The sequence below is a fragment of the Ochotona princeps genome, chromosome X, assembly GCF_030435755.1.
Source record: "Ochotona princeps isolate mOchPri1 chromosome X, mOchPri1.hap1, whole genome shotgun sequence".
In the NCBI taxonomy this organism is placed as follows: Eukaryota; Metazoa; Chordata; class Mammalia; order Lagomorpha; family Ochotonidae; genus Ochotona; species Ochotona princeps.
Genome location: NC_080865.1, coordinates 103,524,591 through 103,552,062, shown reverse-complemented (window position 1 = coordinate 103,552,062; position 27,472 = coordinate 103,524,591). Strand labels below are relative to the sequence as shown.

The window sequence follows — 27,472 nt, the reverse complement described above, 5'->3', positions numbered from 1 at the left end:
CTTTGAATATCATCTTCCATGGCAAATGACGTGGTTACTCGGAAGATCTTTATATGACTGTATTTGCCTGTAATATCCAGAAGATCCATAAATGCAACCACAAGTATTCTTATGAAAGAGAGATAGAGGCAGATATTATTAAGAGGAGAAGGCCATTTGATGGAAGCAGAAAAAAAGGAATTTGAAGATCCTGAATGATGTTATGATAAAGGAGGAAAGATCTGTAAGTCAAGGAGTATCATTTCAGAAACTAGCAAAGGCCAGTAGCGGATTCATCCTTAGAGTTCTCAGAGGAAGTGGGGTCCTGCTTTTCTCTTCATTTTGACCTGCCTATGCGGTGGGTGCCGGGTCCATGAGTCCCGGGGGAGGAGGTGTCTGGTGGGACTTTGGTCACCTGGCCTGGGTTCTTTGGCCCACCTGCACGGTGGGTGCCGGATCCCTGAGTCCTGTGGAGAGGGAGTCCAGTGGGATTCGAGTCACCTTTCCTGGATTCTTAGTCTGCCTATGTGGTGGGTGCCAGGTATGTGAGCCCCAGGGGTGGGAGATCTGGTGGGACCTGGGTCATCTGGCTCGAGTCCTTGGCCCACCAGCACAGTGGGTTCATGAACCCAGTGGGAGGGACTGGGACTTCTGGCCTGGATCCTTGGACCCACCTGCACAGTAGGTGCTGGGTCTTCTGGCCTGGGTCCTTTGGCACACTTGTGTGGTAGGTGCCGGATCAGTGAGCCCTGGGGGTGGGGGTGCAGCGGGCATGGGTCGCAAGAACTGGTCCTCCTCAGTGGAAAGGACAGAGTTGTAGACAGGTGGCCCAGATCCACGTGGAGGATATGGCAGCCCACTGAGCCCTGCAAGGGACATCTGTACCATCCCAGAGAGAGGAGAACAACACAAATTGGACAACTGTCCCAGCCAGATGATGACAGCAAATATCTGGGCGAATGGAAACTTCGAGGTCAACTATGTTAGCCAATGGATATTTGAAAGGCTCCCTCATCCTTGGATTGGCGAGATCAACAACATTTCAGAACTATCAAAACCACCTGGGCAGAACCCTCAGAATGTGTGCCACATTGGGACCCTGAGTTGATGTCGGGTTGGTATTCCCTGTCCCTGGGTACTAGGGTGGTTGGGAGGCTGGGCATGGCTTCTCTCCTTATCCCCCCCAACCCCCCAAAAAAAACAGGAAGTAGTGATAGAAAATTGGGAAAACATTGATCATATACTTCTCTATAACCCTTGATCTATCCCACCCCAATCAACTATGTTAACACCATCTAAAATAATATACATATATATATAATAAAAAATGTTCAACCACATATAGTTTTTGTTCAAGAGTTTGTAAAGAATCGGTGCTGTATCATTCTTATATGTAAACTGAATTTTGTCAGGGCCTGGTATTTGCTGTTGAAAGAATTTTAACTAGATTTTAGTTTCCTTAATAGATACATTGATATGAGAGTATCTATTTGTTCTTCTGCTAACTTTGATATTGCCTTTCTTTCCAGAAAGTTACTGTTAGTTTTTAGATGCAGTTAAGTTCTTACACACAGCTAATTCCTGAAGCGAAGTCCTTTTTTCAGCATAAGTTTGCCGCCATAAGCCGCAACACCAGAAACGGTGAGATACTTAGGAGGTCCTTTATTCCAGCAGGGTAGGAATGGGAGCAGAGGCTTTGGCTAGAGAGAGAAAGAAAATGTCTCCTGCAAAATTGGCAGGATGAGGCTACAAGGGGAATGGGGAAGCTGGGGATGAAAGAGGACGGGGGAGCCAGGCCAGGAAGCTGCAGTATATTCAGGAGAAGAGAAAGAAGAAACCGAAGTGGGTGGGAGGACGGCCATGAGCCATTGGTAGATAGGGTTGTCAAAACTGCAGGAGATTGGTAGGTGGGCCAGGAATAGGGGAGGGGCTGTGAGGGATTGGTGGGCAACCAGAATGGTGTGAAATGTGCAAGCCGTGGGAAAGGGAGGCAGATTTCTAAAATAGTACAGAGTCCAAAAGGGCGGAGGCCTCCAGTGCCAAGGTTCTAGTCATTCCTCACTGTTACTGGCATAAAGTTGTTCATAATATATATTTTATCTTATCCCTCAAATATTTGCAGGACTTGGAGTGATATCCCCACTTTTATTTTAAAAAAAAGTTTTCTTTTTGCTTAAAAGGCAGAGTTAGAAGGAGAGGGAAAAGACATCTTCCAATCTGCTGGTTTACTCCCTAAGTGCCCACAAAAATGATGGCTGGGCCAGGCTGAAGGCAGGAGCTCGGAACTTCATCTGGTCTCCCACCCGAGAGACAGGTCCCAAGCACTTGAACCATCGTGTGCTGCCTCCCTGGATGCATTAGCAAGAAGTTGGATTACATGCAGAGGTAACCAGGACTTGAAGCAGCACTCTGATAAGACCTGCAAGTGGAATTTAGCCTGTTTTGCCACAATGACTGCCCTATCATTCTGATTGGATAATTTGTCTGCTCTTTTTTTTCTGATCACTCTTGCTATTGATTTCTCATTTTTAAATGTTTTCAAAGAACCAGCTTTTGCTATCATAACTTTTTCTCTTATCTTTCTCATGTTATTTCATTAATTTTTGTTTGCATGTATTTCCTTTGTTTTGTTTACTTTTAAAAAATACCCTTCTCTTCAGAGTTTGTATTTAAGCATTTGATGATATTCCTTTAGTAAGTACTGCTTTAGCTGTATCTCACAAATTTTAGTAGGTTACATTTTTACTTTCAGTTCAAAATATTTTTAAATTTTTCATATTTTTATCCTATGAATTATTTTAATGTGTATTTAATTTTTAAATATCTTCTTGTTATTGGTTTTTGATTTCATTCCTGTGTGTTTAGAGATTTACTTCACATGGTTGCAATTCTTTTAAATTTGGTCATACTTATTTTAAAACACAGAACACAGTCTGTATCGGTGAATATTCTAAATGAACTTTAAAAAGATTGCTATTCGGCTGGTGTTGGGAGAACTTTATCAATTAGGTCAACCTGGTTGATAGTGTTGCTTCAATCATGTATAAATATCATGTATGTAAGCCTCCAGTAACTTTATTTGTGTGTTCTGTCAGTTACTGAGCAAAGGGTATTAATTTCTATTTATAATTCTAGGTTTTTGCATTCTTTTGCTTAATAATTTTACATGTATTTGAAAGCTTTACATGTATTTACAATTATTCAGTCTTCTGACAGATTAACCCTTTTATCATTATGAATTGCCTGTTTTGTTCCTAATAATATTCCTTGTTCAAACTGTATTTTGATGTTTATTATGGTAATCATAATGACCCAAAACATATCCAGATTCTGCACTCTTGAACTTGTGAATATGTCATGACATAGAAAAGGGTACTTTATATGTGCATTTAAGTTACAGTTTCTATTGTTATTGTGACATGTTTGCAAAACTCACTGGCTTAAAACTGTATAAGCTGGCCCGGTGTGATAGCCTAGTGGCTAAAATCCTTATCTTGCATGTGTTAGGATCGTGTATGGGCGCTGCTTCAAGTCCCAGCTACTCTACTTCCCTTCTAGCTCTTTGCTTGTGGCCTGCAGAAATAGTAGAGGATGGCCCAAAGCGTTAAGATCCTATACTCACGTGGGAGACCAGTAAGAAGCTCCTGGCTCCTGGCTTCAGATAGGCTCAGCTCTGGCCATTGCAGCCACTTGGAGAGTAAATCAGCGAACAGAAGATCTTTCTCTTTGTAACTCCTTCTCTGTGTAACTCTTTATCTCAGTAGGTCTTCCTTTCCAATTAAAAAAAAAAAACCCTTTTGTTTTAAAGGAAAAAAGCTATATAAACTATAGTTCACGGGTTGATTTTGTTTCTTTTACATAAGAAATATAGGTATCCCTTCATTGCGTCTTATGCTTAGAGTATCACAGGATTGAAATGAAGATGTTAATGGTGTTTCCTTTCTGGAGGCTCTGGGGATTAATCATTAATCTACTTGCAGACTCAGGTGGGCTGTTGTCAGAATGTAGTGTTTTGCTGTGGCAGGGATAGAAGATACACATTTTCCTGTTGGCTTTCAGCCGCAAGTCATTCTCAGCTTTTTTTTTTTTTATTGATTACATTGCATTATGTGACACAGTTTTATAGACACTGGAATTCCCCCCACCCCTCCCCAAACCCTCCCCCCATGGTGGATTCCTCCACCTTGTTGCATTACCACAGTTCAAATTCAGTTGAGATTCTTTCATTGAAAGCATCTACCAAGCATAAAGTCCAGCATCTTTTTGTCCAGATAAGTTCAACGGTTTCTTGGGGAGACCATCTCTGGTCTGAAGGCAGAGCCGGCAGAGCGTCATCCCGATCAATTAAAAGCCCCAACATAACATTAGCAACAATTTATAATGTTATGGAATTAATTGACATGGTATTGAGTAACCAATATATTAAAAGAAAAAAAAAAGAATGCAAGTTCTTGACCACATCCTGTGACTTCTTCATTGATATTTCAATTATTAGTTTATATTCAACAGGGTTCTATGCACCTTAAAATGGCTATAGATTACTATGCAGCTGTCTCATGTCTATTTTAATTTTAGTATTTAGCAGTTTATAGCGTTGAAGCATGATTTTGCTGAACCTGGCTGTTTTTCGGGTAGTCTAGACTGGCTTATAACTCCAACAAGACATATGTCAACAGTTTAGGTGAACAGTTTTAGGAGGGGTGTGCAGAGAAATCTTCAATACCCCAGTGAGGAGTGACTAATCTTTGTGTCCCACCCAGTGAGTTACAAGTGCATCCCCGCTGACCGTTTCCTGTCTGGTTCTAAGCTTTCCTTGTTGTTCTCTATCATCCTCAGCTTCTTGAGGCCGCTTGCCTCCTTGGATTCATGGTTTCATTGTCTTACAAGCCAGCAATGGCATTTCAAATCCTTGTGTTTGGAATCTGATTTCTTCTACCTCATCTCTCTTCTTTCGCAACATTTTTTTTTATATTATTCTTTTGCCTTCCTTTTCTTTTAAAGCCTTGTGCCCACCAGCATAATCCAGGATGATCTGCATATTTTAAGATTAGTTGATAATATTCTATCTGGAAAACTCATTCACATTAGTACCTATATTATCATTTAATTGGACCTAAATCCAATTAATTGGGTACATGTTTAGAATTTTCATTAACATAGCAATGGACTTCCGGTTATGGTAAGTAGCATGATTTATCTGGATAGATTTGATTTAATCACATGAACTCTTGAAATCACAGAACTTTTCCTGACTGGAAGCAAAAGAGATATAGTAGAAGACTTCAGAAAAAAATTGAAGCATGAAATATAGGACCTCTAGTATCTAAAGATGGCTCCCAGCTGACAGCCAGCAGAGAAACAGAAACCTCAATCCTGGAATTCCCAAAAAACCCTAGATTCAGCAAATGAACTTAAATGAGTTTGGAAGTAGGTTCTGCTCATTCTCCTGTTAAGAGTACCACCAGTAGACATCTGGATTTTTTGGCTTTGTGAGACTCTGAGTATGAAAACAAACCCAGTGACCATTTTCCATGCAGCACTGTAAGTTTTATTTTTACTTGCTAAATTTGTGGCGAGTTGTTAAAAGACTTATTTATTTTTATTACAAAGTCAGATATGCAGAGAGGAGAGACAGAGAGGAAGATTTTCTGTCCAATGATTCACTCCCTAAGTGAGCGCAACGGCCGGTGCTGCGCCGATCCAAAGCCCGGAACCAGGAACCTCTTCCGGGTCTCCCATGCAGGTGCAGGGTCCCAAGGCTTTGGACCATCCTCGTCTGCTTTCCCAGGCCACAAGCAGGGAGCTGGATGGGAAGTAGAGCTGCTGGGATTAGAACCGGTGCCCATATGGGATCCCGGTGCATTGAAGGCAAGGACTTTAGCCGCTTGGCCATGCTGCTGGGCCCTCTCCTTTTTCTTTTAATCTGTTACTTTACAGATAGGTGAAGTTTCTTCTAGACAGCATATAAAAGCGGCCTTATTTAACCCATCCAATCATCGTTGACTTTAAATTGTCAGATAATTTGCATCTAAAGTAATTAATGACAGGGCTGTTTTATTTTTTTAAGATTGGTTTACTTATTTGAATGTCAAAGTTACAGAGTCAGAAAGAGAGGTTCGGGATGGGTTTGTGGTTCCCTCCTCAAACGTCTGCAGTAGTCAAGGTGGAACGAGACTCAAGCCAAGACTAGAGCCTCGTCTGGGTTTCCCATATGCATGGCAGGGGCCCAGGCACTTTGGCCGTCCTCTGCTGCTTTTCCTAAGTCACCAGCAGGGAGCCAGATGACAAGTGGAACATCTGGAACACAAACCAGAGTCCATCTGGAAAGTCAGCATCACAGGCAGCTGACCAGATGCTGGCCTCAAAGGCTGTTTTTTATCCACGTTTGTTGCAGCCTGGAAAGTGCCTCCTGTGTGTAAACTACCACAGTGGTGGGCTTAGCTCCTTTGCTTCCTGCCTCCCCGTTCTTCACTGTCCGCCATCCAGTGTCTGCAACATGCGCTTTCACATATTTTGTCCATTTTGTTTAAGGTAGGGGGACAAACCCTGCTGGTATATCAATGATGGAAGTACAAGTCCTCAGTAATGTAATTTTTAGTTAATATTTCAAGTATATCTTCTACAGAAATTCCCTCTAGTGTGAGACATGGAAGTGTGTGTGTGTGTCAAGTCAATCAGTCATGGAAAATATAATGTATTAAAATGTGCATGCCTTATTAATATGACAAATGGCTGCCTTTAAAAAAATAAACTTTCACGTAGTGATCAGTGATACAACTTGAACATTTCCTGAATATCTTCAAGCTTTTGCTGTTCTCCATGGCGCAGTGTAACTAGTTTCTATTTCCTTCTGCCTGGATGCTTCATCATCTCACTAGAGCTGTCCCCTCTGCTTCCCGGTGCCTCAGACCGATTTTGTGTTGCTTTTTCCTGGCTGTTAGACCTTGTTCTGCCCTGGAAAGCAAGGAATTTACTTCAAGCATCTTTGTGTTTCTTTTATCACTGACACAGTAGGAATATGTCTAATATATGCAGCTATTCAGTTATTGATAGTTAAATTACTGCTTTATGTACTGAAAAATATTGCTGTTACTCCTACCCATTTCAGTATCAGATATTTGTCAAAATGAATCCTATTTAATCATTTTACTTTTCTCCTAGTAAATTCCTCATCTATGCCTGTCTGCTGCTGTTTTCTGTGCTGCTGGCCCTTCGTCTGGATGGCATTATTCAGTGGAGTTACTGGGCTGTCTTTGCTCCAATATGGCTGTGGAAGTTAATGGTCATTGTTGGAGCATCAGTTGGAACTGGAGTCTGGGCACGAAATCCTCAATACCGGTAATCCTGCCTTACAGAATTGGTCCGTTTGTCCTGAGGGAACAAGTTCTTGTGGGTTTTTTTTTTCCACTTGTGATAAAGACCATTTCCTTTTCTACTTATCTGGGGTTCTGTAAAAACTGTAATATAGATAAAATGAGCTTCTGTCTATGTGTTTTTAAAACACATAGCCTACAAATCTCTTTGTAATGAAAAGGTACTCAAAATACAGAACTCTTCTGCCATACTAGACTTGGAAGCATCAAACCAGCTTGTGTTCAGAAGGCATTTATAGTTCTCACTTTGATCAACAGGGAGCTGTATTTCCCAGTTCAGATTTGAAACTGGGCCATCCTCTTCCCCATCTCCTAGTCCTGCAAGGGTTATAGCAGGTAGCTTGGCCAGAAGGCTCTGAGTATCTGAGATAGGGAAATGCAGACAGTTGAGAACCAGATGCTAAAAAGGAAGGCAGAGCCTTTAAGTGCAGGGAAGATGCTCTGTAGCCTTATGTCATTAGACCCTGTTTATGAGTCTAAAACTGCATACAGGAAAAAGGCATGCTGGGGAGTATGGGCTATGATAAACTTCACCAGGATTGTGGGGCTAGAAGGAACACCCAGAAGGAAGGGAAGAGGGAGCTGTGAGATGTAGGAAAACAATTGAACTTTGATCCATCTCAACTTTTAAAATTCTTGGTTACTAAAGACTTTAAAAATAACTTCAAATTTATATCATGCAAATTACAAATCACATACATGTTGAAGAACTTTAGAAGAGCTACTTATAAGTAGCCTTCATTTGCCAAGGCTCTTCATGTAACTATTTTAAAGTTCTTACATTTTTTTAAACCTTGATCACCAGTATAACTATACATCTTTTCTCTTTTATGAGATATTTTCAGATATCTGATGTTTGTTCTGAAAGAATGAAAAGTGAAATACATAAACATTTTTGGTGTCAGTGGTTATATTTGCCCTGTTCTTTGCTGGTTTAAGAGCAGGCAAGGGAAAGAATTGTGTAAATGTGATTGAATATATAGATGTGGTTTTTCCAGTGTTAAAATTAACCAGCGTAACAGGCCCATAGGGATAACATGTGATCTAATCTCATTAGGTGTATTTATCCCAGCAAGATAATAGGTATCAGTGTTATCCATCTGCATTTTTAATAAACAGCGTAGGCCTTTCAAGGCATCATAACATTTTCCTGATAAGCAGCCATGTCAGTTTTCAGTTGTTAGTTAAGTTCATGCATGATGCTTAAGCAGCTAATTAAATTTTTTCCTGAGAACAATTTAAATTATTTTGTTTTTATTTCTGTTTCAACTGCAGGTGTTAATTCAATTCATCCTAACGAAGTAGCAGGGGGAAACATTTTCACATTTTGAAATTGCACCTACAATAATTATTGTATCTTGTTGAAATGTAGCCTGTATTTTTCATAAAGCTAGTGTTGCATGAAATATGTCTTATACAAGATGGTTTTTCCAATGTAATTAGGGCCCTGAGTCTCAAGGAATATTTATCAGATTTTTAAAATCAGCTGAAGTGTTTATGTGCATTGCCAGAGAAATAATAACTATGAGCATTAATTCTGAGAATATATGTAAACTGTTAAAATATTAAAGTCTGTTTTGGTTGTCAAGTTAATTCCTTGTCCTACAGTAGTTCTTTGATAATTAACGGATTCCCTATTAGTTGGGTTTGAGCCAGGCATTTGGTCTGGCCTTTGAGATGCTCATGTCCCATATTGAGTGCCCTGGTTTTCTAGTTGGCTCCAGCAGCTAACTCCAGCTTCCTCCTAATGCAGGCCCTGGAGGCACAGCACAGCTCAAGTGATTGAGTCCCTATTGCTTACATGGGAAATGATCGCATTCTTGGCTCCTGGCTTTGGCCCCACCCCACCCCACCCCAGCTATTGTGGATTTAATCAGTGGATATAACGCCTCAGGCTTTCCTTTTATCTCCTTCTCTCTCCCTCCCTCTCTTGTTCCCTCTCTCTCTTTTTCTCTCTCCCTCTCAGAAACGAAATTAAGAAATTTTAAACAGATTAGATTTAAGTTAGCTTTCTACCTCATGTTTGTTCATTTTTAAAAATCAGATTTACAAAGAAAATTAAACGTATCAGCCAATGTAAGGTGATGCTCACCTTGGACTGTTTGTTTCTAATGGAGATTTTCAACTGAGGTGATGTTCTTGTTCATCTGTTCCCTTATAGAGCAGAAGGAGAAACATGTGTGGAGTTCAAAGCCATGTTAATTGCAGTGGGCATCCACTTGCTCCTGCTGATGTTTGAAGTTCTGGTCTGTGACAGAATCGAGAGAGGAAGCCACTTCTGGCTTCTGGTCTTCATGCCGCTGTTCTTCGTTTCCCCCGTGTCTGTTGCAGCCTGTGTTTGGGGCTTTCGACATGACAGGTCACTGGAGGTGAGATTTCATTATTTAAAAGAAATGTTGGGACCAGTTGTTCTAATGTCAATTTCTTTTTGATAGGAGGAGATTGATTCTTAACTTTAGAACATGGTGTATAAGAGAATTAAAAACTATGTAAATATTAGTTTCCCTTTATTGGCTTGCCCCTTAGACCTTCAGCTTTCTCCCTGCTTCCCATCTATTCCAACCTGCCCATACTTGTGCAGAGAAACACAGTTTATCAATTTATCAAGATGGGTACAGATACAAACATGGAGAGATATATTTTAGTGACTGGCTCTCGTGATTCTGGGAGCCGGAAAGTCTAAATTCTCTAAGGCAAGCAGCCAGACTGGAGACTTGGCAGGAATTGATGCTGTAGTCCTAAGGCTGATTTTCTTCCTCTCCAGGAAACTGGCCTTTGATCTTTTGCCTTTCAATGGACGGGATGAGGCCCACCGCTTTGTTGAGAGTATTTTCCTTTATTAAAGTAAATACCTTTACTACAACCCCTAGCTTAGTGTTTGAAGAAATTGCAGCCCCACCAAATTGACACATAAAATCAACGATCTTACTGCCCGAGACCTCGTGATCTAGCACTTCTGCTGCTTTCTGCTTGGCACATGCTGATTTGTCCACATGTATATTTCTTTGTTCAGATAAAACTGATTAAAAATTTACTATATGCCAGGTCCTTTTGCCTTTGACTAGGGGATACTAGTACTAATAGCACTAATACTAGTAGTGAAAATAATTGTGGAAATACATTTTTTAAGAACTTACTGTATGCCAGGCACTATGTTAGACACTTCACATGTAGTACCAACTTACTAATTAGTCACGACATCTCTGTGAAGTAGGGGCAGTTGTTTTTCAGAGAGAGTAAATAAAGGACAGGGCTAAGATTTCATTTCTGTTGTCCTGTATACAGATCCCAGGCATGTGCTAATGGAATGTGGAGGAGAACTAAAGGCTCTCAGTGGCCTTCTACCTTTCCCATAATTTTTCTTTTAAAAGTTTCAGTTGTCCTTGGTCAACCATGGTCTGAAAATACAAAACGGTATAATAAGATTTTGAAAGCAAAAGATACGACATAGATTGTTGTAATTGTTCCACTTTGCTTTTAATTGTTGCTCATCTCTTACTGTGCTTGATTTAGAAATGAACTTTACCATACCATGGGTGTGTGTGTGTGTGTATGAAAAAACATAGTGTAATAGGGTTTAGCACTATCCATGTTTTCAGGCACATTGAGTCTTAGAACTTAGCTCTTCAGAATAAGAGAAGGACAACTGTAGATTCCTAAGTTTGTTTTGAGCCATGAAGGTCAGGACTGGAGGAAAAAAGATTGTGGTTTGGTTAGAAAGGAATATGGGGGGCCCGGCGGCGTGGCCTAGCGGCTAAAGTCCTCGCCTTGAAAGCCCCGGGATCCCATATGGGCGCCGGTTCTAATCCCGGCAGCTCCACTTCCCATCCAGCTCTCTGCTTGTGGCCTGGGAAAGCAGTTGAGGATGGCCCAATGCTTTGGGACACTGCACCCGCGTGGGAGACCCGGAAGAGGTTCCAGGTTCCCGGCTTCGGATCGGCGCGCACCGGCCCGTTGCGGCTCACTTGGGGAGTGAATCATCGGACGGAAGATCTTCCTCTCTGTCTCTCCTCTGTATATATCTGGCTGTAATAAAAAATGAATAAATCTTTAAAAAAAAAAAAAAGAAAGGAATATGGGAGCCAGAAGATGGATCTGGCATGTGCTCCTTAACACTAGATGTAGGTTTAAGGAAAAGACATCAGTAGAAGAGGGACAGTGAAGCAACAAGGCCCCGGACGTATAGCACTAGGGAGGGATTGATCTTGAACAGTGGGAGTGATCCCTGACTTGTACTGGTAACAAGACCACGGCCCGGGTTTGGTTGTCAGGAAGAGTGCTGCTGGTGGTATAAGGCCCAACCAGAGCTCACATTTCTGTATCAGCTCCAGACTCCTTAATCAGCTTCATCCCAATCACTTTTCTCTTTTGTTGACTAAAGACACCATTCCCTCTAGACATATATTTATGTTTTATGCCTCTTACATGTGTGCTTTTTCTCTATTACACAAGCAAATGAAGTAGAGTCAGCTTTCAAAATATTTTTTTAGATCTTGTGCTAAACAGAACCAAAGAAATCAAAGCATTCTAGGTAGTTTTTTTTTTTTTTTTTAATTTCTCCAAACAGAAGAGTGGTGTACTACTGGCATTTTGGAAGGGAAACTTTTTGTTGAGTGGGATTGTCTCATGTGTTGTAAGCCATTTATCCTGATTCTTACCTGCCAAATATTAGTAAAGATACTGTCCTTCCAAGCCTATATGATTTGAAAGCACTTATGCCCATATTCCAGGTCCCTTTAAGCCATGAGGGGCAGTATGAATAGTTATGGAATAGTTATGTCTTGGGCAGTAGATGATAAGAAAGTTTCAGAGACCCATTAAAATATGGAACTTTATGTTTTGGAAGCAAAAGCATAGCCCAGGGATAGGACTGCATGAGGCATGATTTGTGAGAAACAAGCCTTTCGTATATTTGAACTCTTAGGTATACTACCCTGAGAAGAAAATAGGATACTAGGAGGTAAGTTCTTGGATCTGATTCTGCAGGCAAGGTCAGGTGGGCTAGACTCCTGTGGAGATGCAGAGAAGAAGTTGGGGTCCTCTGGGGGGCCCCAGAGCTAGAGAGAAGCAAGAGTGGTTTTCAGGCACACTAAGACACAGAGGAAGGAAAACTCTGGAAGCCAGATAGACTATATGTACCTCACACATGTGGCAGGAACAAAGGAGGAAAGGGTGGGAGTTGAGGGAAGGCACACCTAGTGAACTCCCGCGGCACCAGAGGATGGCGCACATTTTGAGGAACACAGTCATACCTAACATCTGTTGACATCATACCGACCACTACATGATTTATTGTTGAGTCACACATTACTTTTGATGACATTGTATCTTTAGGAAGCCATATTTGTAGCAGTTGCTGTGAATAAAACTAGCACTGGTGCCAAAGTCCAAATGAAGAGCAGGCAGTGGGGGTAAAAGTACCTTTTTTTAATGCTCCTGAAACTGTGTGCTGACAGGCACATGTATCCCAGTAAGAGAGAATTGTGGGTTTAAAAAAAAATAAAACTTTAAAAATAATAGTTTTATTATGAAGTATGTGAATTTTTTTTTTCCAATGACTACTTAGGACAGAAATACTAAGGTTAGGCCTACTTAATTAAGCCAGTTATATTGTTATTTGTTTCTTTTAGCCTAGAGGGATGTGAAATAATTGCTGTCGCTAAATGCCCTGTGAACTGAAAACTTTCAGTAGACTTGAGGCCCAAACACAAATTCCATTCTGCAGGTGAGGTGAGGACTGTCACCTTAGTGAGGAGGAGCCTAGAGGGCCTTTGTGAGCAGGGCCTGGCAAGGCTGGAGGCAGGGAAACAGTAGGGGCTGTGGACTGGTGTAAGAGTTGATGATGCAGGGCCCGGCGCCATGGCCAAGCGGCTAAAGTCCTCACCTTGAACGCCCCGGGATCCCATATGGGCGCCGGTTCTAATCCCGGCAGCTCCACTTCCCATCCAGCTCCCTGCTTGTGGCCTGGGAAAGCAGTCGAGGACGGCCCAAAGCTTTGGGACCCTGCACCTGCGTGGGAGACCCAGAAGAGGTTCCTGGTTCCTGGCTTTGGATTGGCGTAGCAGCGGCCGTTGCACTCACTTGGGGAGTGAATTATCGGACGGAAGATCTTCCTGTCTATCTCTTTTCCACTCTGTATATCTGACTTTGTAATAAAAATAAATAAATCTTTAAAACAAAGAGTTGATGATGCAGAAGGTCTGTTAAGTTAGTCACAGTTGGGATTCAGGGCAAGTTTAGCCAATAGAGTGGGTGGGATTTGGTGACTAAACATGATAATGTGGGCAAATAGTAGAGGTACTTCCCAGGTTCATGGTTTGGATATTTAGGCTTCTGCTGTGCCTTTCACTGAGGTAAGAAGATGTAGGTAGGAGACAGTTCAAGATGCGGCGTACAATGAACCCCTTTGGAGCTTGGCTTAATTTGAGGTGTCTCTAGGAGAGGCAAGAATGACGTGTGCACAACAGAGCAACCTCTAGCAAGTAAAACAAGCCAGGAATGTGGCTGAAATTTCCACTCCTGCAACCCATGGTGGAATATTTGAGTGACAGGGTGCCTGTTTGGGTGTAGGGTTTCCTGAAGGCAGGCTAAGTTCATGGCTCTGGGAAGTATCCCCATTTAAAGAGAGGAGAGGACCTGGAGAACCTACCACACATGTAAGACATGAAGACCACATGATGGGTTCCTAGAAGTATAGAAACTGAGGTTTCAGAAAGAAGGAGTAGTCAATAAAATGACATATTATAAAGGCATTCGGGAAGATACAAACTGAAATGTTCTGCTACATCCTGATTATCAGTCACCCGTGCAAAAGTTACCTACTGTCAGCTTAAGTGACCACGATTGTCTGCAAAGCTTGGCTGCAGCACAGAAAGCCAAGACTAAGAGGTGCTAGATCAGGGGAGGGGTGGATTTCTTTGATTTTGATGATTTTCCTGTGTTTAATCAGTTGTTGACTCGTTTCTGTGCTGCTAGGAGGAATCAGTGGAGTAGGTTAAGTGAAAGATGCAATGAAGAATCCATAATGATGACGATGTGGGAAGGGTCTCAAGGAACCTGAAAGGAAAGGGTGGGATGCTTGGCCAAACCCTGGGTACAAGAAGGAAGCACACAGATGCTTACAAAGAGAGGTGAGTATTGGTAGAGCAAAAAGGAAGCTTGTGGGTCCCAATGCAGACAGACTTTGTTCCTGGTGCTCCTGAAAATGAGGTCATGCTCTGAGCCAACAGTGATCTAGCCTTAGGTCACAGAGTGGTAAGGCCACCACTGAGCAGACACGTAAGGCAGAAAGCCATGTATTTCTCCTGGATGTGGCACAGCTATGCTCTGGTGCTGCAACTTAGAAGTTTCCTCTGTTACATAGTAAAGCTTTCGGTGCATTACAGTTTGCATTGACTTTCAGTGTGCTACCAAAGAACTGCAACATTGAATATAACTTTCACTGATTCTTTCCTTAATTTTCAGTTAGAAATCCTGTGTTCTGTCAACATTCTTCAGTTCATATTCATTGCATTACGACTGGACAAGATCATCCACTGGCCTTGGCTTGTATGTAACGTCTTAAATCCTTACAAATTTCTTGTTTTATTATAAAAGTAATTTGTGCTCATTGTAGAAAACTTGGAAAAACACAAGTAACAGATGAATAATGACCCAGGCAATGACATGTTAGTATTTTTATGTCTTTGTTTTATAAAAATAGTTGGGATCCTACTGTGTATATAATTTCTTATTCTGTTTTCTACCTTAATGTTGTCCCACAAGCATTTTTCCATGTTAATAAAAGTTCTTTATGAACACAGGTCTTAAAAGTTTAATTTGTGCAAAATACTCTTAAAAATGTGTTTGTGAAATCATCTCCTTATTTCTGAATATTGTTATTTCTAGTGTTCTACAATTTTATATCATGCTGTAGTGTATGTTTTTGTACATAAAATAGGTGATTATTTTTTAAGAAAATACTGCGGAAACAGTATTGCTAGGCTATAGGGTAAGAACTTTATTGAAACTTGTAAACAGCTCACAGAAAAATATAATTTAAAGTATGAGTGTATTCTGATGCTAAAAAGTTTAATTGTCAAAGATGTGTATTATAAAAAATTATACATGAATTTCAAAAACTTTTGAAGTATCATTCTAATAGTACACTTGCTCTTCTAAAAAGCTGTACCAATTTAAATTCTTGCCAAGGATGAGCTCTAAGTCATGATTCTAAACTGTGGCTGACTTAATAAATGTTTGGTGGAAACTGACTAGATAGATAGAAACCTTGATAGATAAATGATGACAAGCTACAAAGTAAAGAAAGAATCATGATTTCAGCTTGCAAATTCATAGATATCAGATGGAAAGAAAGGCAGAAGACTTACGACTTCATTCTAGCATTTTTATTTTCTGTGCTGCTTGATGTGTGCTTTACGTACAAACCAATTTCTGTATTAAGCATAATTTACCTTTCAAAAACCAATAAACATTATAGAGAAGAAGAAGAAGAGAAGAAAATTAGGAAGCATAAGTGCCCCAGAATTAAAGTATAGGTGAAACTAATCACTTCTGCTAAAATTCTTTCTTGACGTATTCATAATGAAAAATACTGTTCAGGCATCCATCCTTATATCTCCAGAGTACTGTACCTGTTTCTGTTTTCATGTGGAAGAAACAAAGTCAGAGAAGACCACATTTTTAGGAAGAGGAATATTTAGGGATTCCTATGCAGATAGGCATAGGAATTTTTTTTCATTCTTGATCCCGTGAAGATCTCAATGGATGAAGCAGTGTTATTATGCAAGGGAGAGCAAGTAAGCCTGTTAAGGTCATTAATAGCCCACCAGCTCTGATGGGGAAAACAAGCTTGCGTAAATTCTTCAGCAAAACCCACAATCAAAGCCTAGAAACTAGTCGAGAGAAACTTCCTGAGTATATGAATGTGTATGTTTTTGAGTGAATATGTAAGGAAGTATATGAGTTCTGTGTGTAAGCAAATGTATGAGTTACTGGGTTGACTGTGAGGGTGACTGAGTAAATGCATGCATGTGTAAGTGAGCTATGCATGTAAGTGCATAAATGTTTGGATGAATGTGTAATTGAGTGAGACTGTATGGGGTACTTCTTTAATGAATGTGTAAGTGAGTGATTATGTGAGTGGGTGAGTGAATGTGTGTAAATGAATTCTGAGTGTGTGAGTAGATGAATTGAGTCAGTGGTTGAATAATAATAACTTCCCGACTGTGTGTGATGAAATTGGGTGTGAGTCAGTATGTGAGTGAATATGTAAATGAGTTTGTGTAAGTTTAGTGACTGTAAGTGAAGGAGAGACTGTTTCAGTAAATGAGGATATGAGTGAGGATATGAATGATTATGTGTAAGTCAGCAAGTGACTTGCAAGAGTGCTTGATGTGTGAATGACTACATGAATAGGTGATTGTATGACTCAGTGAATGACTGGGAGAATATGTTTGAGTCCCTGAGTGCCTGAGAAAGTGTATGAGTGATTGTGCGTGAATGAATGCACCAGTGAGTGAATGACAGAATGAGATCTGAGTTACTGAGTGTGGGGCAGTTTTGTATGAATGAGTGAATGAATGTATATGAAAGTGAGGTATGAGTCAGTGAAGATGTGAGGATTTGACCATGAGTGACCAAGTGAGACGTGAATGTGTAAGATAATGAGAGAGTGAGATCTGACTGAGTAAAAAGTGTGAATGACAGAATCAGGTATGAGAGACACTGACATATGACTGAATGAGTAATAGGTGTGAGTGTGATAGTGTCAGTGACATGTCACAGAGTAAGGGTGAGGTTTATGAGTGACAGTGAAGTGAGAGTGGATTGAGTGAGTGGTGTGACTGAATGACAAAGTGAGGTGTAAGCAAATGAGGAAGTCAAAGGTATGAGTGCCACAATGAGGTGTGTGTTTGTAAGTGACATGGTGAGATATGAGTGAATGAGTTCATAGGTGTGAGGGAATGAGTCACAGTGAGGTGTGGGTAAAGAAAAATGTGTGTGAGTGAGTCGGTGGCCCTTTTAAGGTGTGAGAATCAGGTAAGTGTGAGTGGTAGAGTGAGTCAGAGTGAAGCTTGTGAGTGGAAGACAAAGATGTGAGTGACATAGCAAGGTGTGTGTGTTTGTGAGTGAGTGTGTGCTGGCAGACAGTGTTACTGAAGTGTGAGGGATTCACTGAAGTGCAGATGAGAGTACGGTGAGTGAGTGAGAAAGGAATGAGAGGGAGTCATGGAGTAAAGTCTTTGTGAGTGACAGAGTGAGGTGAGTGCAGTCTCTAACAGGAAACAGGGTCACTGAGGTTGGATGTGCAACTTCCATAGAAGGGCAGAGGGATAAGAGACTCAGGTGTCCCTGTGGCAGGCCCCATGCTGAACAGCTCCAAGTTGTTCAGTCCTGGGAGGTGAGACTGTCTTGAAAGGCCTGGCAGGGTGGCTGCATCAAAAGCTCTAAATCCCATGGCCTTTGTTCTCCTTCCCTCAGGTGGTGTGTGTCCCCCTATGGATTCTCATGTCCTTTCTGTGCCTAGTGGTCCTCTATTACATTGTGTGGTCTGTCTTGTTCTTGCGCTCTATGGATGTGATTGCAGAACAGCGAAGGACTCATATAACCATGGCATTGAGCTGGATGACCATTGTCGTGCCTCTCCTGACTTTTGAGGTGAGCTGCTACAGGAACCTTAAATGCCCAGCCCTCCCTATCACAGCACACTGCATGCCTGGAAAATCTGTCTGCTATCCTGGAAGTGGTGATGATCCCCTCTGGGAGAGAAGGCAGAGAGCACACATCAGCGAAGTGAGAAGTCCTTTATCTTTTATGGGAGAAGGGTAGATCTGGCAGTGGGGTGCAAGCCTCTTATGTAGGATGCATCTCTGTGTTTTGCTTCTACTGTTAAGATTTTTTTTTTGAAAGGCAGAGTTAGAGAGAGACATCATTCATCTGCTGGTTCACTGCCCCAAATGGCTGTAACAGCCATGACTGGGCCAGGCTGAAACCAGGAGCCAGGAGCTTCTCCCACTCTCCCATGTGGGGACAGGGGTTCAAGCCATTGGGCCATGCTCAGTTGCTTTCCCAGGCACATTAGCAGAACTAGGTCAGAAGTAGAGCAGCCAGGACACAAATGAATACGCAAATGTGGTACCAGTGCTGCGGGTGATGGCTTAACTCATTATGCCATAGTGTCACCTCCTGATTTCTACTTTCCAGAAAAGAAAATTGGGTCTCAGGTTTTCAGCTTTGCATCTTTGGAGAATTCTAGAATGGGGACTGATAACTCCTTAGAACAAACACAGGAGTGATTTCCCCCTAAAAGTCTGGTGCTGGCCCATTTTGAATAGATGACTTTTGCTTGATCCTCAGGAGACATATGAAGGCTTGCTCCACCCAGTCCCCAAAAGACAGACAACTTTCTGTAGACCCTTGGGTGGAGACATTCCCCTGTGAGACCTGATGGACTGGGACATCCTACTGAGGTTGTTTTCAGATGTTGTATCAACAGGACCTGAACTGTCGTTTTGTAGATTCTGCTGGTGCACAAGCTGGACGGCCACAACGCATTCTCATGTATTCCAATATTTGTCCCACTGTGGCTCTCGCTGATAACTCTGATGGCAACCACATTTGGACAGAAAGGAGGAAACCACTGTATGTACTCAGTGCTCTAGAGTCCTTGACTTTGTGTGTGTGTTTGTGTGTGTGTGTGCTGGAGAAGGGACGCAATTTAGGCATGTGTGGGAAAAGCAGGGCTGAGGAAAGTCAGGGACCTTCCATGCACTTCTTGTTATTCATGATATCACTGAGTCTTGCCAAGTATTCCTTACTGGCTCTCTTCCCCTCCACCTGCATGCTATGCACATATTTTATAGCTTATTTTAGAAAGAGTTACGGAGAGAGAAGGGAGAGGGGCACATTTTCTATCCACTGATTTACTCCTCAGATGACCACAACAGCCTGTAATGGGCAAGCCTGAAGGTAGGAGTCAGGAGCTTCATCCCAGTCTCCATGTAGGAAGAGCAACCCAAACACTTGGAATATCTTTGTGTACTTTCCTAGGCCATTATCAGGGAGCTGGGTTGGAAGTGGAGCAGCCAGGACGTTAACTGGCACCTATATAGGATTCTGTTGCCACAGGAAGCATCTTTACCAGCTATACCACAATCCTGGCCCTAAAGCATGCTGTTTTGAACTTATCTTAGACGAAGGTTCCTTTCTCATGAAACTGAGTTCCACTGCATGTAACCTCAGAATGTTGTTCTTCTGAGAGCCAGTAGGGATGGGGTTAGTACCTAGCCTCCAGCCCAAGCCATGCTTACTGCCTGCGCTGTAGGAGAGATGGCACTGAGTGCACTGTCCTGTGGTACTCAGGGAAGGCATTGGGCACTGGTAGTCCTGGGCTCCCAGGAAGGGGAACAGGTCTCAGAGAGTCCCCATGTTATCCAGAGAGAGTAGGGCCTCAGGAATATAACTGTGAGGTGACTTCATGAGCTCAGACTGCCTCTTGAGCTTGGTACAGCATACATGATAGGGCAGTGAAATAATCTAGGCCCCAAGGGCATTGGCCCCTCAACTAGAGTAATAGTTCTCAAGTGCGAGCACACCCAGAATCCCTGCTGGGCCAGGCTAAGGATTCTTCTGGCCCCATCTCATCCCACGATTTCTGATTAGGAAGTGGTGGACCTACAGAATGCTATCACTACAGAACCAGGATCTCCGTTTAGGAACTCTGGAGCAATATGCTACACTTGTCCATATTGGGCACTCAAGTTTGGGACTGCCTTCATTTCTATAGAATCTGGGTGAAGTAAAACATATATATATATTCTTCATTGGGAAGAGAGAATTGCTCCCAAAAAAGCAGTGGATCTTAGCATGTGAAAAAGAGCATTTTTGTTTTTCAGGGTGGTTTGGAATTCGCAAAGACTTCTGCCAATTTCTATTGGAAATCTTCCCATTTCTGAGAGAATATGGAAACATTTCATATGACCTCCATCATGAAGACAATGAAGAAACAGAAGAAACTCCAGTTCCAGAACCCCCTAAAATTGCTCCTATGTTTCGAAAGAAGGCCAGAGTAGTTATTACCCAGAGCCCTGGAAAATATGTCCTCCCACCTCCCAAACTGAATATCGAAATGCCAGACTAAATGCCACTTACAGAGACAGAGTATCAGTGAACTGGGACACACTCTGTCTGCACTTCTCTCTGCCTTTTGTTCACCCTCCAGCTCAGATCCAGAACTGGAGCTGGGCCTCCAGGGAAGTCCATCTCATGCCTTGTTTGCATTCAGTGCCAATTAGCCACTTACAGTTATGGGACGCAGACATGGCAGGGGACTGGGTCAGGTGTCCATGGGATGTGGATGCCAGAGAGAGCATTAGAGGTGAGGCCAGCCTCCCCCTGGTGGGTGCCGGAGGTGCTTGCTTGGCTCCATAATCACCAGGGAATGGCTGTGTTAGTGGGCTCACAGAAGGAGAAATCAATCTACATGGGAGTTTCCAAAGTGCTAAAATTTCTATACCAAGTGTTTAAAAATGTTTTCCATTGGGCTTGCCTGCACATATAACACTGAGTGTCCGGTTGTGGGCGGTTGGTGGGATCTATAAGATATTTTGGATGCACCTGTGATGTGTATAGACACAGCATAGTCATCTTTTTTCCTGTTCCCACTGTGAAGTAGTTCGCTTTGGGAGTACCCATAGCAGCTTTTAGTGGCCGCATTAATGAGCCCATTCCAGTGGAGTGACTCCATGCCTGTACAGTATTTATACAAATATTTTAGCCTTGTAATATACAATGTCAAATCCTAGTTCTGTACAGTATACCCTGTTAAAGTATTTTTTTACAAGCTTATGCTAAAGATGGTGTGTTCTGCTGAAGAAGGAGAAGGTGATGGCATCGTAGTGGTGCCCCAGGGGATGCCACACCTGCAACGGACATGCCGTGGACACCCTGACATTCCCCTGTGCACATAGTACCTGCCTCTGCCAGAGCAGCTGTGAGGAGCAGCATGTGGTCTGCTGGATACCAGCTAGCAAAAATCCACAAAGTGTTCCCTGAGGCAGGACTTTGTGGAGCAGTGTGGAAAGAGCAGAAATGTGTGGAGCAGAGTCTGTTCAAGTCCAGAGCTTTCTGTATGCCTGCAACAAAAGCACTTTAGCCCAGGCTTGAGGCAGTCACACATGAGCACAACTTCTCTGGGTACTTCTGGTTCCGCCCTGGATTCAAATATTCAGTGAACTATCCTGTGTAAGAAAGTAAATAGATCACTTTTAAGGGAAGATGAAAAGAAATGTGGACATTTCCATCCAGGAGGATGTACAGGATGTTAATCTGGACAGCTGGGAAATGGCATATATCAGGTGTAATTCAAGTCCCACGGATTCTTCAATCCACCCCGGGCACTGGCCTGTTCTGAATGAAGGGAAAGGGGGAAACAGAATTGTGTAGGCTTTTCTGTTCTGTGTGTAAAAAAGAAAATAGCTAAGCCCACTATTTTTGCTCCCCTTCGCTGTCAATAAACAGGTTCTTCATTTTACAGGTGCACTGCATCTTGTCGCACCAAAGGCCAGGGAAACCAGTGATTCTCGGCCAGTGTGAATGGTAGCCCCTAGCTACTCTGGACAGCTGAGGCTTGTGGGGCTGGCTCTACATCCAGAAGGCTATATGGAGGGTAAAAGGGAATGCGATTGGGAGGGAGGGCAGGCTTCTTTCCATTGGCTTGGTAATGCCAGACCACCATGGTTACACCTCAAGATACTTTCCAGAGCATTTCTTGGGTTCCAAGATGGTCTGCATTGGAAATTACCCTGGCACTGATCTTCAAGCATTTGGACAAGGCAACCACTAAAGATTTCACGGGTCAACCAAGTGCTCTACAGTTGTCGTCTAACTTACCCTTGCTATCGCTACATTTTAGTAAGATGTTAATTCAGTTAACAGTTCACAAAGATTGAAACAAAATCCACTTGCTGTTGTCTGAAAGATCTTATGGAGATAGCCAAAGTCCCCCAATGGGGCCTTTCTGCAGTCATTAGCTATGACCCTGGCCCTTGCAAAAATCATCTCAAGTAACAGCAGTAGTTATGACTGTACGAGGGAACTTGCTGCTACCTATAAATTCAATTGAGTCCTCCAACCCCAGAAAGCAGGTTGAACTTTGTACTTTTTCCCATAAAGAAATGGGGGTTGGGCCTTGCACAATAGTGTAGTGGTTAAAGTCCTCCCCTCACACGTGCCGGGATCCCATATGGGCCCCGGTTCTAATCCCGGTGGCCCCGCTTCCCATCCAGCTCCCTGCTTTTGGCCTGGGAAAGCAGTCAAAGACAGCCCAAAGCCTTGGGACCCTGCACCCACGTGGGAGACCCGGAAGAGCTCCTGGCTCCTGGCTTCGGATTGGCTCAGCTCCAACCATTGCAGTCCCTTGGGGAGTGAACCATGGGATGGAAGATCTTCCTATCTGTCTCTCCTCCTCTCTGTATATCCGCCTTTCCAATAAAAATAAACAAATCTTGAAAAAAAAAAAAAGGCGGGGTAAGAGAGGTAAGTAATCTCCCTAAAGCTAAGAAATGGCAGAGCCAAGGCACCAGTATGCCTTACCTGTGATGACAAGAGGGTTGTGGGGTACTGGGGCCATGTTATCTCAAGAATAGAGGCTTTATTGATCCATGGAAATGTCTGGAAGATAACTGAGCTCAGGCCCAGTGTGGTAGCCTAGCAGCTACAGTCCTCAGGTTGCATGCCCAGGATTCCATATGGGCACCAGTTCTAACCCTGGCAGCCCCGCTTCCCATCCAGCTCCCTGTTTATGGCCTGGGAAAGCAGTCAAGGATGGCCCAAAGCCTTGGGACCCTGCACCCACATGGGAGACCCAGAAGAGGCTCCGGGCTCCTGCCTTCAGATCAGCACAGCTCTGGCCATTGCAGCCACTTGGGGAGTAAATCAGTGGATAAAAGATCTTCCTCTTTCTCTCCTCCTCTCTATATCTCAGTTTCCAATTTAAAAAAATCTTAAGATAACTGAGCTCTGTACCCGGAATCCAGTAGGTAGAGTCTTTGGAGGGCAGCTCCTTTCCAAATTCTGCCATGGTCTTGACTGAACAATGTCCTGATGCTGCTCTTCCATCATTTGCTACAACCTTCAGTCTGCTCAGCTTCATGTGTGGGACATCAAGGTATCAGGTATCTCTGTCTTTGGCAGACAGTACACCGGCACCAGCTTCTCTGAATCAAGCTTTGAATACAAAATCTCAGCTAGATACAAGATGGATGGAATGGTGCCTGCATGTTGGTATTGAGGTACTCTGGAAAGGCCACCTTCTGGAGCCGTGGTGTGAGTATGAGCCCCAACTTCACCTCTACTAAGCTTGAAGAAGCCAGAGCAGTTGTTGCCCTAACCCTTATTTGTGGTCATGGTTTCCATAAACAGAGGGGGGAATGAGGGGACTTAGATCTCAAAGTAGGCCAGACTAATACCCTTGCACAGCTCCTTGCCAGCAGATATGCTGCTGCTCTTCCCTAACATACACACTAAGCAGAACAAGATGGAAGCCCCATGTAAGAAATACTTATCACCAATGACAAGATCTCAGTTTTGATGGCAGCAGCTAGATTTTGATTTAAAAAAAAAAAAAAAACAACCAGAAAGGGCTCCATAAGACTGCACCCAGCATTTACATTAACTAATGTATAACCACTACCTTAGTTTTTTGGAGGTCACATATGATAAAGACATATAAACATAGGCTGACTAGAGTTGGTATTTTGCACAATGCAATGGCAGGGAGGTGTAAAGCTCATCCTGAGACATCTGAATGAGGTCTAGCAGAAGAGAATTGCAGGAGCAATACAACATTAACAATGAATTCAGGAAGGCCTGAGACCATGGAAAACTTGCCACCTCTCTACACTGTTTTTCAAGGAGAGGTTGCCTTGGTGACAGATTATGGAGCCTTTATCAAAATCTCAGGCTATTGGAAGCAAGGTCTGGTCCATCAATCTCAGATGTTATCCTGTTGGGTGGATAAGCCCTCTGAGGTTGTAGATTTCTGAGACGAAGTGTGGGTAAAGGTAATGGTCAGGAGATGAAAATGATAGAATGAAAGTGTCCGTCTCCATGACAGTTGTTAACCAAGGAACTGGGAAAGACCTGAATCCCAATAGTGCTATCCTTGAGCAAGAAGAGAGACAGTTTTTCCAGGATTACACTGGGCAGAAGATCACCCTTGAGGCCGGTCCGAACACCACCTGCAAGAAGTGTGGCTGTAAAACTCATTTTGCAAGAGACTGTTTCATGCATCCAGGTGGGACCAGATATTCACTGATTGTTGAGGAAGAGGAGAAGGGAGAGAAAAACTCAGCAGAATTTAAGAAGTCTGGCCCCACAAAAAAATCTAGGAAAAAAGAAACAGAGAAAGGAAAACATCTGACTGACAGCTTCGACTCTGAAAGCTACACAGGCAAGAGAGTCAGACACACATGCAGTGACAGCAAGGCAGCAAAGGGGGAAGAGATACAAGAAGCAGCAGAAGGAGTGAGGAGGAAGAGCAGAGGGGATGGCTGAGAATAAGGAACCAGGAATCTTGTACCATGCAGCACAGTCTCCTGGAAAACTTCATATGGCATCCCATCCCGCTGACTTTACTAACATGGGAGATGCCTTTTCTCAGTGCCCAGGCAGGTTTGGGAGTTAAAAGCGCAAAAACAGCTGCCTAGAAGAGTTACTGTCTCCATATCAATCCTGGTTACTTTGCAGTGACCACTGCAGTTCACCTATTCATTTACCCAATTTCCTTCATTCACTGGGAGGTTCTGTTACTCTCCCCAGCTGCCACTGTCAGAGCTGGATTCTTGCACAGGAATCTAAACTAAGTCCACAGGCCCTGATGTGAAAGAGGATCCAGCTACAGTTAGAGTGATCGGCCCCTTCCTTTTTTTTTATTTTTTTATTTTATTGTATTGTTGTTGACAATCTTTACATAGTTAATTGCAGTTAAAAAAAAAAAAAGGTTCAGGGGGTATAGGGAAGTGGGTAATACTATTATGTCCATATTGTTTCCATCATGTATCTGAGGTAAAGGGGGATATTGAGGGAGAAGCCCCACCCGGTTTCCCGCCCACCCCGAGTCCCGGATGTGGGGCATGCTCTGAGATATTTGCTCAAGTGGTTTTAATAGTTCTCCAGTTATGAATCGCTGCCAGTTTCGCTCGACGAGGTCATCCACTGATTGATATGGGCCAGCATAAAGTCTCCGTTTGCCCCATATTTCACTGCCAACATATAGCTGAGATGAATGATTGACCTGTTCTGTCTTCTGTCTTTTCTTGGTTAGAGTTCCGAGTCCAGCAGTTCGATTGAGGAGATCTCCAAAGAAACCTTGAGGCATTCCCAGACCAGATTCTTGTATGTTCTAGCAAGCACAGGGCCTGGCACAGTCCATCACCCCGATCAGCTGGTGGTTTCAATTGCTGGGTTATTTCTGTTTTCAGTCCCAAGTAGCACTGGAATCAATGGGTGTTGCAGTCCAGTCTGGTTCTGCCCAGCACATACTCGGCCCTCACATCAACCAGTGGGAGCTGCAGCCTAGTCAGGGCGACCCACAATAACCCCCACCAGGCCCGTCCCCCTACCCCGATTTGCCAGTATGTGTAGCAGTAGACCAGTCTGTCCCCCATCCCATTTGGCTCTTGTACTTGTCAATTAAAGCTTAGTTCCATCTAACCAACTCAACCAATCCAGCCTTCACGGATGTTGTTGAGTGCCTCTCTGTCTAGCCACCCCAGCCCCGTCCTAGTTTTCATGCCCTCCCGCGGGACTAGTGACCCAAGAAGGGGGAACCCACTTTTTCCCTCCCAGGTCTCTCTCAGTCCCGGTTTATACACTCTTTAGGTGGTTCTGTGATTTGACTTGACAGAATTAGTCCCCAGTGCCAGCTTCTGCCAGCTGGTGCTGCGGCTAAGCCCAAACATCCCTCACCCATTCTAATTTATGCTTGCACCAGCAGGAATAATCAGCCCAGCCTGGCTTTTCCCTGATCCAGTCCACATGCAGCGCACAGGTGTTGCAGCCTTGCTTAGTCTGGTCTGTCCCCATCCCAGCCCACGCTGTCCAGTGGGAGTAGCTGTCCGGCGAGGGGACCAGCCCCTTAATCCCCCTGCCAGCTCTGCCCCTCCCTTCCTGGATCTCACATGTGCTGGATGGGTGTTGCATTCATATCCAGTACAGGCAACCTCACCCTGGCATTCCATAATGTGTACTGGTTTTGTCGCAACCAAACCCGGCTCAACCCACACTCTGTTCTGGTGTTCGGATTTGCCAGTGGATGACATGAACTGATTCAGCCTGGTCTGCCCCTGACCCGTGCCGAATGTGTGCCAGTGGGAAACTTTCCATGGCCTATTCTGGGCTGTTTCCTATCATGCTTCTTGCGCTTACCTGCAGGGACTGTGTCCTGCCAGAGGAGTTGCCCAGGCTCCTCCATCAGAACCCCTCCCAATGCCAGATTTTGCGCATACCAGGGGGTCCTTGAGCCAACCCTACTCAGTTCACCTCCTGTCCTAGCAGGAAGAGTGGCTTTTCCTGGCTGGCTTTCACCCCATTCTGGTTCTTTTTGTTGGATGTTTCAGCCCAGCCATGGCTCGTCCATACCCACATACAGCTCACACATGGATCGGCCCCTTCCTATTGGTCTGTCTGGGACCAACTGTTGGGTGGTCCCTGCCACATCCAGCACAGCAGCAGGAGGAAATGAGGCAGCAAGGAGAACATGGTAGGAGTGGTGCTCATGTTTTCCATTCCCCAACACCATTCTGCTATGCTAGAGATGACAGACAGTGACCACAGTTAGAAGACTGAGCTTATATTCGGCATTCCAACAGACTACTGAATCAGACATATGAAGCAAGATCATTGATCTACCTTGCATTTGCTACCGTGTGAGTCAGTTGGCTCAACTTCAGATCTCTCGTTAAATTCCTGGCACACACAGACGAATAAATATCTCCAAATTGTAAGATATCGTGGCTCACTGTTCGCTATATCAGCCCCTCTTGATTGATTCTATCATTTGAATTTTCTGTTTTTCCTACTTAGCTTCTCTCAGACAAAGAAAAAGAAAGCAAAGATGG

The 27,472-nt window shown here is 43.3% G+C and overlaps 1 protein-coding gene and 1 pseudogene across 2 annotated transcripts in view; both read left to right on the top strand.

Annotated features, from left to right (window-relative positions):
• The window catches only part of TMEM185A (transmembrane protein 185A), a 40,719-nt gene extending 18,834 nt beyond the window's left edge, over positions 1-21,885 (top strand). The window contains exons 2-8 of one of the 2 annotated variants that reach the window (XM_058659123.1): positions 5,917-6,012; positions 7,141-7,317; positions 9,514-9,721; positions 14,817-14,900; positions 17,835-18,011; positions 18,872-18,995; positions 20,249-21,885. In XM_058659123.1, the coding sequence (XP_058515106.1) occupies positions 7,259-7,317; positions 9,514-9,721; positions 14,817-14,900; positions 17,835-18,011; positions 18,872-18,995; positions 20,249-20,493 (897 nt within the window). In that variant the 5' untranslated portion in view covers positions 5,917-6,012; positions 7,141-7,258 and the 3' untranslated portion in view covers positions 20,494-21,885. The remainder of the gene's footprint in view (positions 1-5,916; positions 6,013-7,140; positions 7,318-9,513; positions 9,722-14,816; positions 14,901-17,834; positions 18,012-18,871; positions 18,996-20,248) is intronic. The other variant, XM_004598550.3, reaches the window with a different exon arrangement.
• Positions 21,886-24,137: 2,252 nt separating this feature from the next.
• On the top strand, positions 24,138-24,908 carry LOC101526370 (zinc finger CCHC domain-containing protein 17-like; annotated as a pseudogene).
• The last annotated feature ends 2,564 nt before the right edge of the window (positions 24,909-27,472 follow it).